At 36.0% G+C, this 16143-nt stretch overlaps 1 protein-coding gene across 3 annotated transcripts in view; it reads right to left on the bottom strand.

Annotated features, from left to right (window-relative positions):
- KNTC1 (kinetochore associated 1) overlaps window positions 1–16143 on the bottom strand; it is a 32638-nt gene that overhangs the window by 576 nt on the left and 15919 nt on the right. For 2 of the 3 annotated variants that reach the window (XM_415157.8, XM_015275578.4), the window contains exons 36-63: window positions 15956–16053; window positions 15317–15458; window positions 14912–14968; window positions 14241–14404; window positions 13624–13728; window positions 12627–12755; window positions 11904–12020; window positions 11389–11498; window positions 10952–11162; window positions 10478–10567; window positions 9940–10111; window positions 9483–9541; window positions 9119–9335; window positions 8520–8593; window positions 7749–7959; window positions 7531–7640; window positions 6844–6893; window positions 6120–6198; window positions 5340–5458; window positions 4642–4777; window positions 4239–4334; window positions 3758–3814; window positions 3267–3321; window positions 3130–3193; window positions 2890–3019; window positions 1237–1326; window positions 542–687; window positions 247–337 (exon numbers count right to left, since the gene is read on the bottom strand). In XM_415157.8, coding sequence (XP_415157.5) covers window positions 247–337; window positions 542–687; window positions 1237–1326; window positions 2890–3019; window positions 3130–3193; window positions 3267–3321; window positions 3758–3814; window positions 4239–4334; window positions 4642–4777; window positions 5340–5458; window positions 6120–6198; window positions 6844–6893; window positions 7531–7640; window positions 7749–7959; window positions 8520–8593; window positions 9119–9335; window positions 9483–9541; window positions 9940–10111; window positions 10478–10567; window positions 10952–11162; window positions 11389–11498; window positions 11904–12020; window positions 12627–12755; window positions 13624–13728; window positions 14241–14404; window positions 14912–14968; window positions 15317–15458; window positions 15956–16053 — 3179 coding nt within the window. The remainder of the gene's footprint in view (window positions 1–246; window positions 338–541; window positions 688–1236; window positions 1327–2889; window positions 3020–3129; window positions 3194–3266; window positions 3322–3757; window positions 3815–4238; window positions 4335–4641; window positions 4778–5339; window positions 5459–6119; window positions 6199–6843; window positions 6894–7530; window positions 7641–7748; window positions 7960–8519; window positions 8594–9118; window positions 9336–9482; window positions 9542–9939; window positions 10112–10477; window positions 10568–10951; window positions 11163–11388; window positions 11499–11903; window positions 12021–12626; window positions 12756–13623; window positions 13729–14240; window positions 14405–14911; window positions 14969–15316; window positions 15459–15955; window positions 16054–16143) is intronic. The other variant, XM_025155680.3, reaches the window with a different exon arrangement.

Genomic DNA, 16143 nt, shown 5'->3' with positions numbered 1-16143 from the left:
TGAGAGAGGTTTAGAAAACAGGATATAATCTAAGACTTGTGAAAAAGTGCTTGAAAGCATGAGGTTTATCGCTGCTCAGATTTGATTCAAGTCAAATGTGTTTGAATCAATAAAGGGACTTCATTATATAGAATATATTTTACTTAAAAATCATCTAACAAGTATTTTTGCTAGAAGCTGGGTGAAAGTCCCAGATTAGAAAAAAAGGAGAAAGTGCTGTATGAGGTACAAAAGTGTTTATTTTACCTTCAGAATATCAGAGGAGGATTTATCTAGCAGAGTAGGGTTTCCATATTTCTCTTGATACTCTCGAATTAGGGCTGCTGCATCCTCAATGCTGTAGGAGGAAAGTTTATCAACTTTGTCAACAGAAATTCTCTAAAAAGCCAAGAACTTAGGCCATACACACTAAACTATAAACCAAAGTGTGACTCCACAGTTCTGAAGTCAGATAGGTCCCATTATTTCCTTGTGATGGAAATCTAAAGTAAAGGAGAGATTCAGTTTTTGTAAGCAATGCATCATCTGCTTTTTAACCTACCAGTTCTTGTTGGCAAAATAATCCACCAGTTCTTTCATTCGGTGAGTGCTCATCAGTTGTTGCTTCACCAGTGGAAAATACTTCGTTTTCGAGATCTTTTCATATAGCTTCTCATTTATGATACTGTCCAAAATCAAAGATCTAATCTGTAGATTTAATATCAGCAATGGGAAAGTATTAATATTTTATACATTAAAAATAATAACCTTTGAATAAAAAAAAAATCACCAGGTTTTTCTTTTTGGACCTCCCATAAAGCTAGATTATTACTTCTACAGTGCTGAAAAATGGCAGATTTTCTGAAGACTAATTCAGATATGGAATTAATTAGAAGCTTGCCTTTCAGAAGGTTATGCACAGTAAGACACAAGAGTACAGTTTCATAAACCATTTTATGTTTCTGCTTAAAACAGTTTTTAGAAAAATAAAGCAGTGCTACTGCAAACAGTGCTGTCCAACAAATAGGGACAGTCTATAAGAAAGCACTGTGTGTACGCACGTGTGTGTGTGTATAAAATACTAATCCAGTTGCACAACAATAAGAAAAATGCAAATTCTGCTGTAAATGTCAGAAGTGTAGGTTATGTCAACTGATTTTTGGCAAGGTCAGAGGAGAAAGGAAAAACGTCGTGTACAGGTATCATCAAGAAAAGCCTTTAAGTCAAAGGTAAATGAATTAAAACTTATATACTTACCTGAGAAGCAAAAGCCACTACTTCTCCAGTGTTCATATGCTCATCTATTTGTTGCAGCACAGTTTCGGTATTACATGTTGACAAGAAAGCCTTGGAAAAAAAAAATTACTATTCTGCAAATAATTCAAGTAGAAGTTCTCCCTTCAGAACAAGTATTTGACTTACTCAGGAACAATTAATATTTTAAAACTCAAACATGAAGTTCTCAAATGAGGATCTGTGCAATCTGATTGAAGGAGTAGTAATTCCTATTGCTGTTAACGACTGTTTACATGGGTGGATAGTGACAGGACAAGGGAGAATGGTTTTAAATTATGACAGGGGAAGTTTAGGTTGGATATTAGGAGGAAGTTCTACACCCAGAGGGTGGTGATGCACTGAACAGGTTGCCCAAGGAGGCTGTGGATGCCCCATCCCTGCAGGCATTCAAGGCCAGGCTGGATGTGGCTCTGGGCAGCCTGGTCTGCTGGTTGGTGACTCTGCACGTAGCAGGGGGGTTGAAACTCAATGATCACTGTGGTCCTTTTCAACCCAGGCCATTCTATAATTCTATAACTTTAAACAGTTATTTTCATGTAGATGTTACAGATTTTTTGACCCATTGCCAGCAGACTAGATTTTTTACACTGGTACTATGTTAAGGTCCCTGACCTTAACTTTACTGAAGGAAAATCTAAAAACTTAAGATGCCTTCACTAGTGCCAGTTTGCTCATGACAGATACAAGAACAGCCTTTAACACTTTATCTGCAAGAATGATGCAGAGCATAAATTGATGGAAAGAAAGAACAGAAAGGAAACTAAACAGATGTATGGGGATTGCTAGGTCATGGCCTGAACCAGTGATTGAGCACCAGGTGAGAAGGTGTAGCTAACCCAGGGCACACAGCTGTAAGCAATGCACCCAGGGTCCACCTCTCCTTACTCTCATTTAAGTGTTAGCAGCAGCAGAAGCAAGATCTGTATGCAGAGCTCTTCCCTTCTAGGAACTTGGCTGACCTTCAGAAAGGGTAAGTTGCTTCTACTTGTGTTGTCTTCTGAACTGTATCTTGATGAATACCTTTATGAGCATGTTTGTACCTTGGTAGAAACAATATCATTGCCTTCCTTTGCTCCTTAAAGCTATATCCTCATCATTTGTAAAAGAGAGGGTTTACATCAGACCTTGCATATCAAGCATCTTTGTTAGCAGGATTCAATAGATATGGTCTGCTGTTGAACTAGCCCTCAGCAATTATATATGTTGTCAGTAGCTTTGTACGCTGCTTTGGCATATGTCTTGTGTATGTTTCTGGTTTTTCTTCTATGTGTACTGACTGTTTACCATAAGCAAATATTTGATATTAGGGAACCTAAAACTTGGCTGCATATTCTTAGGATGCAGATTTGTGAGTCAGCCACTAAAACCTGCTAAACCCTCCTAGAATATACTCTCTAACTCAAAAAAGGCAGTCATGTGGCAAAGCTGCTGAGAATGACTTGAAGCTTAAAAAATGAGGAAGCGTTCACATGACCTCTTTCAGGAGGAGAAGTTTGAGGTAGTAGCCTCTGTGGGTGGGAGATAGGCTGCTGCTAGTCTAAAACTGCCATCTTTCAGCCTCTGTTGAACCTAACACACATAAAAAGCCTTTCCCTTGTTGTAAAACACTTTTACCTGAATTTGCTGCTCACGTTTCTCAGACTGAGGAATCAGCATCAGGCATCCCAAGGCAAAAGCTGGAAGGTCCAATTGTGCATACTGTTTAGCTATTCCAATGACATCCAAATCAGCCAGTACAGGACACCTGCAGTAGAAGATGAGGAAGGAAGTTCTCAACCATGCTATGTATAAACAGATGGTTCAGTATTATCAGCAAAACCACTTTGAGAATTTTGAGCCAGATAAAACACTTACTTGAGCAGAATCACAAAACACTCACAGCATTCCTCTATCTGTTTAGGACTTGGTGGACATGAAGCTAAGAGATAAAGAAGCCACGATAAAGTAAATTATTTAAGTTACTATACAAGCATGATAGCTAATAATCCTACCTGTGAGAAATGGTGATAAAACCACACTTCGCCAAGCTCGACTGAAGCTGGGAATCTATAGACAGCAAAATTCTAAAATTACAATGTTGCTTAATTATTATACTTGTGAACACAGACATCTCGACCCATTGCAGGTGGAAGGAACTGATGAATTTTCTTTTTATACTGGATGAACTATTCCTTAACGTTGCTTTCCTCACCTTGTAGTCTAAGATCTTGCTATATTTTGACTGATAGTTAAGTTATTCTGTCTAACTTAAAAAACCCTCAGAATAAGTGTTCACTGACCATAGCACAAAATACACTATGTTAATCAGTAATTAATAACTGTACTCATCTACATATTGCAGTGTCATAAAATAATAACTGAAAAGGCATCTTTTCATGCACAACACCCCTTTTGGTAGATGGCTATCATTCACTTACATGTACAAATGAAGTTAAATGCCTGCTAAGGGAAGAAGAGTAGGAGCCACAGAATATTTGCTTACCTGCCATAATGAATGAATCCCAGTAATCGCTATCAGAACTTTCCTAAGATAATGAATCTGAAACAAAAATAATCCATTATAAAATGCTACAGTGTTTTTGAAGATTTGTCAGTAATGCATATTATTGTACATACACAATGCATATTGCATTGTAAAATTATAATGATATGAAAAGGAAGTTATCATCGTAGAACTTATTCTTGCCATCTGAAAGGCCTTCTGCCTTCCAAAAACAAAACAAAAAAACAAACAAACCCACACTGAACCAAACAAAAAACCCAGAACAACTTAAGATCAAAGTACTGTAAAAAGACAAATTTCTCAAAGCTTCGTTGGTCTAGTGCCAAACCTCAGTTCTGAATTATAGATACATAAATTGTAAACTCGCTGTGAGTAACTATCACGTTCCTTAGAAATCAGTGGCTTAAAAAAAGACTTTTTCTCACCTCGCTGCAGAACTTCATGCTTAAAAATTCCTTACCATATTGAAACCAAGAAGTTTCTGTAGTAGGCCATTCCACAGCTGGAAATCGTATACTTTATATTCTAGGCTAAGTTCAGTCACCAGCCTGACAGCCTAAAGGAGAGCAAGGACACAGTGTGTTGTAATAAGTACTCACTTCCATGATCTTCAAAGCTTTACTGTTTTCTAGTGTAATTTTAGATTCTGCTGGCATTATAGGGACCTTTAACTGCTGAAAGATTTCAATCAAGCCATGCTGAAAATTATTTTATGTATATGAATAGAATTAAATAAGAACAGCAACAACTTAAAAAGTACATGACAAAAAAACACATGTATATCAAGTGTAGATGTACTATCATCTACCTGGAAATCTCATTTACCTGCCCTTCTTAAGTTGCAAAGGATTTAAAAAGCATACCGTGGGTTCATGGCTGTGATTCTTCCATAGCCCCTTAATCATTCCTTCCTTAGGACTCTTATGAAATGATTCGTAGGTATATGGAATATTCAAGACTTCAAACTCCGCCAGATAAATGAAGCATTTTAGAAAATACCTGTAAAAAAAAACACACAAAAAAAACCCCCAAGCTAATGATAAATATCACTTTCCAGTAGAAGCCCTTAACTCCAAATTGCCAACATGAAACCTCTATTCTAGATATTTTCTATGGAAGTTAGATGTATATATATTTTTCAAAGAAATAACGTTCTTGTGGGATTTTGGTCTAACTTTGCATAGAACTGTCTTTGCAAGATGACCAATTTTGAATTTTAAAAGGATAGTTTCATTTCAAAATGAGCTATTCAAGAGCAGAATCTGAACAGAGTCCTAAATATGTAAAGAAAATATTTAAATTGCCACAGGAATAACTGCAGTTTATGAAAATGGAACAAAATATTTTCTACACAACATCAGGTTTACAAATTAGGCATCTGATATACTGGACTGCATTATAGTGAGGTTTAAATACATAATCATGCTTTTCAACAATATGCTTTAAAAGCTCAAAGAAAAAGAAAAAACATTCTTCAAATATTATATATTTCTTTCCAAAGTCTGCCAGAGACTAATAATACACTGTTATTAAGGAAGACCTAAAGGAAAATTCATCTTACTTTACTTTCTGAATGGGTTTCTTGAAGAGTGATTCCACAGTGTTGGTATCTGCCAAGTAGAGCAGGCACTTAAGTGCTCTGCTCCTGTGAGCAAATGTCAGCTGATTAATGCCAATGGGCTGGAGGGTGCAAAAAACAAGAGTGAGAAGTAGACGTTAACAATGAGTGGATGAACAACAAGAAAGCAGCTGGTGGTGTGGGATTTTTCTAAGATTTCTGGCAGAAACGTGGTTAGCAGAAATGCATGCTAAGTAACAGATACGTTATATGTTCACATTCAGCATTTATACTGCCTAGCTAAGATAGATTGTCACCTTCCAAGAACTGCAAAACCAGTTCTCTTCTAGATGTAAGGCCATTAATGCGGGCAAGAAAAAATATTTGTGATTTATAGTATTGCAAATATCTTTAAGGATAAAAGGTTAAATTTGTGCTAGAATAATTTTCCCTCTGTTTAAATTCCACCCAACGTGAGCTAAAATATTATTATATTGGTTTCAAGTGCATTCTAGAAAATGTTTAATGAAGGTGTATTCAGATAACTTTAGCAATAAATTTAGAAAACCCAGAGTTCAGGGGCTGTTCTTGGCAGTCAGTAGCAACATTCAGGGAACACCACAGCCTTGCTCCAGAGGCAGCATACTGAGGTAGGGAATCAGAGCTCACACATCATCCACAGCTTTCAGGATGAACCAATGCAGTTTGGCAGGTGACACTTGATTTTAATTACAGATAAAAATCTAATATGTAGTAAGTGAAAACTAGAATTTAAAAACTTACAGATGTGGCAGATGTTGTAATTGCAAAAAGCATTCTTGAGCTATAATCCATTGGGTGTGACTGAAGTAGATATATAACTCTGCAAAAATGAATGTTTTTAACACAAGCACAGCATAGCTACAGATAGACAATGAATCATTTTTCATTCAAATTTAAATATATCTCACTGTCAAAAAGAGTTTGAGGATAAGAGATCCCAAGGAACATGAGAAGAAAACCTCCAAATAACTCTTACAACTACTCTTAAGATAACTGTATGTGTAAGTTACTGCAAATCAAGTTTAATTACAGAATCAGTACTGAGATCACCAGAGAACAAAAAGACAAATGACATTACCTTCCAGAGAACCAAAGATATTACACCTCTTGTAACACCTGGAAGTAATTGTTTTTCAGTCTGCCTTAAAAAGTAGCTCTTGCACTAACAAAGTAGCAGAACTGGAAGTGTTTGGGGGTAGCTACACCTCCTCTGCAGCTCTGTGCCTTATTATTTACTCACTAATAAACAAAATTCCATTTATATAGTAGGAAAAAGCACTTGCATTTTGGAATGTCAGTATTTCTGCCCTAAATTTGTTTAATCGCCATTGCTAATAAGAATTCCATCTTTCCAGAGGCTGCAGAATAAATTCTGAATCACATGCAATGTTAGGTTTCTTTGAAAAAGCCACATAACTTGCAAGTTAAGAATAATTCACTGTTACATACAAAACAAAGTCTATACCTTCGGAGTTCTTCATCTTCCTGTGCATCTGCAAAGATTTCTTGAGTTTTCTTTAAAAAGACATTAGAAAATAGTTTTGAGAATTATCTGAATTGTGAACTGTTAGGATAAATAGCTGGGTTATCCTTTTATGACGGGGTTTAAGCAAGTTGGGCACCCCTGCTAATGCACCAATTGGAGGAATTTTGATTTTATCATTTCTTTATTTATGTAACAGCGTGCTTGGCAGTCAACACCATTCTTCTCTCTCTCCCCCTTCTAACTGGCATTTTGAAGCAATGTTTGTCCCCTGCTCTTCTCACAAAGTTGTATGTTGCATAGGCAGCAATTAACTCTCTATTTGCGAGTTGAAATGGGATAGGATTCTTTGTCTCAGTGACTAAAAAAGTCCTTCACTTTTTTTGACTGGTGGCACAACATTAGCGTAGCATCGAAAATGAGATTTTAATCTCTAGACTGACAAAAGAAAAAGCATTTCAATTGGTTCTCACAAGAGAGGGTCACTTGCAACAATAGAAAATTGGTATTAAAATTGTTAGAATTCTGAATGCAGATGCAGCTTAAATAGATTAATGTGTACTAAGGGTGAATCATTCAACAAACTAAGGTTTTTGCACAAGTGAATAAACAGATATTTTATGTAACTAGACATTTATCTTCAAAACCAAATCTTCAGTGATGACTTACTTCTGAGGGCAGTGTATTTGGACACAGCCACTTATTCAGCAGTTGATTCAAAATTTTGTTCATATCTAAGTTGTTAATTTCAGCAATCTCCTTAGCTGCCATATGGATATCTGCATAAACAGAGACAATATGTTAACAGACTAGCACGCCTTTGTCTAGTGTTCTTTATAAACAACAATTATTTGCACCTTTTGAAACTAGATTATGCACATACTTACCTGGATAGTCTCGACCTGTTGGATTTTGGATTCTTTGGTCTATGCTGTGGTGTTCATATAGTAAAACAATAAGGTTTGCTGGTTTTGCAATAGACTTTAAATACTCTGCAGTGTTCAGCTTGTAGGTTATTAGAACATTTTCTGTTGCTGATCGCTTATACTGCATATATAACTTCTTCTGTAAGACTTCTGCTTTCTCGTGTGATTCGTCCTTTAGGAAGACACGATAGTTCTATTTAAAACAATCTTTTTTTAATTGCTTCTCAGCAATTCTACACAGAGCTTGATATTTATAAGCAAGGATGAGATTCTCATTTACCCCATCCTACCAACCATGAAATATCACCTCAAGGATGAAGAGCCAATGCAGACTTATATACGTACACTCCTAGAAACACCTAAAGTGTATTGGAATATGTAAAACAAATTAAAAATGCTACTGATCTCACAGTTGGAACAGATTCACTCTGATTCTCCTGCAGCAAATGCTCATAATGGGAGAAACAATATCTTATTCTTCCTTAAAGTTGCATATTTGTAGGTCCAACCTCCAAGAATTTCAAGCTTAAATTTTGCCACGTTGTGCACAGAAGAATGAGGTTCCCCTGAGGAGTTGCTTAAGCAGGAATTCCTCAGAATTACAGTACCTTTTGTAAGAGGGTTTGTTATGATACAATTTGTATATCACTATTCAAAACACCAAGAGACGGGAAGTGAACATAAATACCTTACTATAAAAAAAAAAAATATTTGCAAGAAGTTTGCTGTTACCTTGGCTGTAGTATTCTTAAGCCATTTCTCAGCTAGACGGAGACAGAATTTCAATGCCTGAATTTGGTCAGGACCTTTTAAAAAAAAAAAAAAAGAGAGAAAAAGGGAGAATAAGTGAAATTAGTTTTCATGAATCTCCTTCACAGTATACAGAATATCTAGTTTAATCTCTTGTTTGTTTCTTTTAAGCTGTTTAAAAGATTAGGAGAGCTCTTGTTCCTAGAGAGCAACAAAATTATCTATTCAGATTCTGAGAAGGGAGAAGCTTGGCTGAAATATTTGCTACTGCAGGCGAACTTGTCTGGCAGAACATGATATGTTGAGGAAAGCTAAACATTAAAGAACTTTAAGTAAGACAGCATAACTTAAGAGAAAAGAAAGGAAAATATTTAATAATGATACTGGGTTAATACAATGGGTGTAATTCTAGCCTTTTCAAAACCTGTTGTAGGAGAAAAATGTGGTTTTGTTCACCAGCTTCCCCAGGAAGTATCCAAGAATGCTATTTGGTGTTTGATTACAGCCTAGCTTTTCTTTTCTTAAATCTATTCTCCTCCTATCATTACTTCACCCAGCAAGTCATCAGATATGCACCTTACCTGTGGGAAATTCTTGTGCAATCTTATGAGCCATAGCGACAGCCCACTCTGGATTAATTATAGACAGTAGATATGACTGAATTGTCTGCACGGTTTTAGTTGTTTCCTTGTTAACAACTGATGTATACCCAGTGTTTCTCATTTCAAATATTTTTGGTTTCAATTTTTTTTGAAAGACGTGCTGAGCTGCAGACATATGTAGGGTATCCAGTGAAACCTAGAATAGCATTAAAGAAGACTGTTGTCAGAATGTCTATAGTGAGACCAAATTCACACAAAAGACAGAAGAAAAATTTGTACTTTTTTCTTACACAGGCAAAAAGGGGGAATTCAGAAACAAATCCTTTTTAAGGTTCAATTTTACCTTCATTAGTTTGGAAATCAACAGAAGTGTCGGAAAAGATTCCTCACTGAGCTCTGCAGCTGCAAGGAAAAAGACAGATGCTTATGGCAGTGTCACAGTCCTCTTGCAGCTTTCTCTATGAAATTAAGCACTTGCAGTGTTGTTACGTGCAGGCCTTCACTGAGAGTGAATGAATGCAAACTTAATTAGGCACGCTGGTCTGGCATGTAGGATACAGGGGTTACTTTGGTTTTGAGGTCCTGAGAAAATCATTTCAGGACTGAATTCTGCATTGTGCATATTATCTTGGCTCAAGCCAGCTACCTGGGAGCACAACTGTGTTCAGAAACACCTGGGAAGATAACTGTATTAGTAAGGAAATATGTTCAATATGGACTTGAAGTAAAACTTCAAAGTTCACAGTTAGCAGAGAAAGGCAATCATGGATATATCAAGCCAGGAAGAATACTGAACATACATATAATGTTCCAGAAACACTGTGCAGTTCTGAAGAATATCAAATGGAAGGGTAGTCTGGTTTCAGAAGCTGGAGATAAAGGAATGGTGTGCTCTGAAACATATTGGTGTTCCAGGTCCACGGGTGGGGAAATTCTTTTATATGACTCCAGATGTTTGAGAAGGCTCAAAGCCTATGGAGGACAAAAAAAAAAGTAAAGAAAAGAAAAAAGCCATAAGACCACTCTATTCCCTCTTCTCTCTCTTGAGTAAAATGCCTAAGATAGGAGATGTATTTCTCTATATAAATATGTAATATATTTTATATATACACATGGAGAGTTGCTATATGTCTGTAGTTTTTATCCCTGCTATGAATTATTGTTGAGAAACTGCTAGAGACCAGTAGTTATGATTTTATTTTCTGAATGACAGCTGCACAGACAGCATAATTCCATTAATTTCAACACTCTTGAATGTCTACACTAATAAATAGAGAAAAACAAAAGAACAGAGTACTGAAGCCATTATCAAGGTAACAGCACTGTATTTGGACATACCTGATTAAGATGAATACTGGTATTCCTTTCATCAGCGTTCTGTATCACTTTCAAGACAATTTCAATAGTTTCATAGTCATAAGGATCAAGCTGTTCAAAATAATGACCCATTTTATAAGATCTTAAATGATTTATCTTACAAAACATAGAACTGAGATAGTTTGTATTAAAATTGAAAAGAATTATATTGATATAACATTGAAGAAAGAATATGGGCATCATGGCACACTTCTCCAGAACAAAAAACCTCCATTTCATAACACTAAATCCTAAAAAAATTGTCAAGGTATTACACAGAAAGACCAAACATTGACATGAAAAGAAAAAAACTATGCAGATACACTTTTTTTTTGCCCTATCTACTTCTAATGTAGGGCTTTGATGTAGTTACAGTGTGGTCTGTTTGTTTATTTGCAGAAGGAGCTTGGCTTTTTTGTTTTGTTTTTGTAGTTTTTTGTTGGTTTGGTTTTTTACCTTGTACAGTATTCCACTGAGGCTAGTGACCAGGTCATTTGTGCTCTTCAGTAGAGGAATTATTTCTAGCGCTCTAGCCAGTAACGTGTAATGAGATTGCTTCTCACTGTATTCTGCAGAGTCATCTTCAGCGTGATTTCTATTAGCATTCTTGAGAAGAAGTGTTTCAATGCAAAGCTGCAGTGCGGCATCGCTGTCCAGCATGAAAGTTCTAGGAGGACAGAATGTTATTTTTCTTTGTGACCTCTGATGTCATCATTATTTCCTTATGACCAAATTCACCAGAGACCAGTATGCATTCTGATTCATGCTACTTTTTTTTAAGAACTATTTAGATATTACATACATCCATACCTGCTTAAGCTATAATAGATTTCTGTAGGCATGGTTATTGTTACAGCGCCAATTAAACAGAATAGATTTGACTCAAGTATTACCTGCAGTAATTCAGTATGAGATCTGTGCCTACTTCTGGATTTTGTACAAGAGTTCTTATGAGTTCCTTCTTCCTTACTGGTGGTTGTCTAAATACAGTCTCAAAAGAAATCTACAGATAAGGAAAAAATGTTATCATCTTCACAAAGAAGTCTTCTGTACAATATCAAGACTAATTCCTTACATAGTTAACCTTTTTTTCTTTAGATTGAAGCCAGAGATTCTTAGAGCAGGAAAAAACAGTACATTTGTTGATTGTGCTCTGTGCCCAATAATGTTCAAGCACTTAAGATTCCTTTAAGCATACTCAATTACTACATTTCTCGTTTTCTGAGCTTTACTTAAAGAAGCAGGTAGGAATGATTAAAATAAATAAAAAAAAAAAAAACCCTCAACTTTCCTTACTTTTGAATAACAAATCATCACCTAAAAGCAACAAGCGCTATATATCAGAATGTCTTGACTTTTCATCAGTTATTAAAATTCTAAAATAATAATAGATAAAAATCAAACTCACACCAAATTTCCCAAGCTGAATACCCCATTCTGCATCAGTAATCAGTTCTCGGAATTTTTTTTCTTCTGCTGCTTCACCATATTGGGTAGCAAGCTGTGCTCCAACCAGAGCTACTGACTTAAAGGGATGCAAAGGGAAATAGAAGAAAGTACAGTAAATAATCTGAAAGCTGGGAATTGTAAGATCTAAGTTCTTACAGGAGCTTAAAACAATTCACAGATGATTCCACAACTGTGTAAGATAGAAACAGTCCTTACAGAACATTGTTAGGATTCCCTCACCTCCTGAGTTGGCAGTTGAAAACTACTTTAAAATACAGGTTTTATCTCAAATATTTTGCTAGTACTGCACTACTCTAAGTGCAATGAATGCACTTATCTTCCCTTATGTTTTAATTTATTTGTTTCATTTGTGAAAATTGCAGTTAGAGAACAATTCCCCCAATGCACTGAAGGTGTGAGAGTAGCTTAGGAAAAAAACAACAAAACAAAGCTTTTTTTCAAGCTTTGGAATAAGTCATGGTTAGGTAACCTAATGCCTGGACTTGCACTGTGCTAACTGTTCACAGCAATTCTCTGTGCAGTTTTACCGTGTGGCAAACAGATTGGCACTGAGAGAGCAACTAGTTCTAACAGCCATACCCATTTCTATACGATATTGCTGACATCTTGAATCTCAAACATTCTGTATACACTAAGGAAATATATTGTCTTGAGAATTTACCAGAACTTTCCTGTAATTCTGCCACGTGTTGTTTATGACACCCCAGAGCTTATTAAACATATCTTCCCTGGGTAAAATAGCACAATACCCCAGTGCCAGGTTCTGATCTATGAGACGACAGTTGAACACCTGTGTTTTGGGGAAAAAAAAAAAAAGAAGTTAAACATTAAGATTTTGTTTAAATAGTTCTGTTTCTATAAAATATAGCAAGTTTGTGTTATGCGTTGTTACACAACTGTTGAAGTGTAACACCTCTAAATTAAAGGTGCCTTGAGCCTCTAAGTTGGGGTTTAAAAAAAAAAAAAGGAAGGAATAAGTTCTTTTTAAGGATTTTTAGATCTAAAAACACTGAAGGCCAGTTGAAAAGTTACTGCTCTTTGTCGGAACTTCCTTAGAAGACAGTGCATTGTGGACATGGTTTTACATGTCTGACCACATGGACCTGAAGACAGGTTTTATAGATTGCTTAAAAAAAACAACCTCCCTTCAATTAAGAAGTCTGAAGACCTAAAATGAAACTAAGATTGAAAATAGCTTTTATTATAAAGTAGGGCACTCTAAAGGCTGCCAAAGAGATCATGCTCCCCTTGTATATAACCTTTCAAGTAGAGCAATAGGCACACAGTCCAAAAGCCACAGTTCACAAGAGGCTGAAATACACTAGGGCTATAACATGTTCCTGCCAGCAAGGAGGTATCAGTTCAAAGTCTGTCCTGTAACAGTGCCTCGGCTGTGGAAGGAAGCAAGGAAGCTGGGAATGAAGTGGCAATGCTGTCAGGCAATCCAGCCCACTCCTGCCCCATTGAAACATGAAGCTGAGGAACCCAGTCCCCCTCTAACATTTCAATACTGTCAGTGCATCCCCTTATCTTCTTTATGGTTTTCCACAGTGTATGATTTTTCCCACAATGAATGCATTATGTGGCATTTAGCCACGTGACAATTTCAGAAAGGGATTCTTGATAGAGAAGAAAGGGCTTTTTCAGTGAATTCTTACCTTGTGTAGCAAGGTCATGATAGAGGTCGTAATTATTGATGCAGTTGTCTGTTTCATAGCAATGAGAAAACTTTTGGTTTCAGCTTGTATATTGCCATCATGTAGCTAATATAAAAAGATACAATCAGGACACATAAAGATAAATGACAAGTTGAAGGCTTGGAATTTACAGAATACTAGGAGGTATTGTATTTTCATATTTAATTATGGTCTTAAACAGATCTCTTCTAGTTTAAAAAGAAAAGTCATTTCCCTACTGTTTTGAAAAGAGGAGCTTTACTTGAACATTCTACTTGTACGTAGTACAATCTAACCAATGATAATACAATGTGAAAGAGTATAATAACTGATTATTAACATTCATTTTACTCTTGGTCTCTCTTCAGACCCTAGAAGTTTAGTTTACTTTGCAAAGAGAAATGGAAGATTATGAGAAAGAGAAGAAACTACCAAATCCTTTCACAAAATGAGTGAACATCTGATCAGGTGGTAGTAATTATAATGAGGTCATAAATGTAGCCTCTCCCTAAACCATCAAATACACAACTCAAAGCTTTAAGTCGGAGAACTTCTAAGACTTACTCTGAGCAAAATTCAGCATATAGTCCTTATCATACCTTCTCACTCAGGGATAAATCCATGTTGTTTGAGATACCATGCTGAAGACAGGATCCAAACGAACTGACCATTAGCCGCAGAGCTAACTCGCACTGACTGCACTCCATGAGGTTTTGTAGTACTGCACAGATGGGAGTTCTAGCTGGCAGTAGAAGGTTCTGTCCTATAATATAGATCCGAAACAAACTCAGAAAACAATTAGAACCTTTGTAATAAGCATATTGTTCTTGAATGTTATCTGAATGAGCATATAGCTCTGAATTACCAGAATGCTTTTTCCTTTTCTTCACCAAACATATGCCACAAAATGAGCCCTTGCCTCCTTTGAAATTTTAAACTTTCAGAGTTTTTAGCTTGGTAAAAGCTAAACATTGTAGTTAAAAAAAAAAAAAAAAAAGATAAGCTCATAGTGGTAGAACTTCTGTACTGAGGTATACGCTTAGACAACATACCCAAAATTATGGGAGTGAATAGCAGCAATTACTATATAGTTGGGGGGACTTCTGTGCTGAACCAAACTGCCTCCCAGCCATGTGGCTTTAAGTGGAATGCCCAGACACCTATTTGAAAACTAGGTATTAGTCACCCTTGCATAGGTCTAATTTAAACCTGACATTTTTCCAGTTGTCTTGCCTATACTTTTGAAGTGATGAATCTGCCATTGTGATACCTCTAATAAATGTGCAGTTTGCCAGGCTGGTAGAGTCCAAAGGATACAGCTTGTTCTCTGAAAGACAGACAAATACAAATTCAGTGTGCTGAGATCTCAGCAACACTATAAAGCCTCAAAGTGACTTAAAATTACTGTACTTCAGGGGCAGTTCACAAAATAGAAATCCAATAGAATATAAGACATGAATTCTAAGAGCCAGGACTCCTGTCCTTATTTTTTTTTATGTGCTGCATATTTATATTCTGTGTCCACCCCCCAAATGAATATTGCTTCCAGGAGCTTGTCTGAGATTTTTGAGGCGTTTATTTCCCCTCAGACACAGGTGTCAAACTGTCCTGGATAAACAAATCAATGTGAAATATAGATAGTATACTGACTCAATGTTCAGGAAAGTAAGTTTACCAGAAATAGGTAGAAGAGAAGAAATAGTTTCATATATGACTGGAAGAACAATCTGTGAATCAAGAACTATCCCATCTTCATTAAAGAAATCATTGTAAGTCCACTCTTCATAAGGATCTTTATCTCCACCAAAACATGTTGTCTAAATAGAAAGAACAGTTAACAAGTAGGTCTACTAACAAACTAAGTATATAAAAGGTTATACTTTTCAAGTAAAGAAATAGTAAATGATCCTTCATTTGTAAATGGCTTTTATCACACTACTTTTTATTAAATGTCCAGCTTCTTTTTAAAGTCAGCTTTATGGCAGTGTTGGCAGTGGTCATTCAATAAAAGCCCTGCTATTTTCAGTGACATTAGTAAGATTTATTACACTAAAATGAAAGCTGAGAATTGCTACTTGTGCTTCTTGTGTTTGTGCCACTGCTGCATTGCTTTCAGTCTACACTTTACACTGAAATACATGCATGTTCAGGGAGATTTTAATCTGTAGAGCTATGGGCTGCTTTGATTTTGTTTCTTGTTAAACAAAAACTGGTTAAGTATTGCCAGAGGAAAGGGGAAATTATGTATGTACAGTGAACAGTTATACAGGACATTACATATATTCAAAAATATATTTGAATTGGTAGAAATTACCTTTGCTGTAAACCCATAGTTTTCTATTTGGCACTGTCTGTAAATTTCCTTGGCAGCTAAAGTATATTTACACAGTTCCAGAGAATCCAGTAGCAAATCTGTGAAAATATTAAGATCATTAGTATAATACAAATGGATGTCATATGCCTTGTTAAAAGGTTAACATTTTTGCAGAATCCATTTTTATA

Source organism: Gallus gallus, chromosome 15 (assembly GCF_016699485.2).
Source record: "Gallus gallus isolate bGalGal1 chromosome 15, bGalGal1.mat.broiler.GRCg7b, whole genome shotgun sequence".
NCBI lineage: Eukaryota > Metazoa > Chordata > Aves > Galliformes > Phasianidae > Gallus > Gallus gallus.
This window is presented reverse-complemented; position numbering and strand designations above follow the sequence as displayed.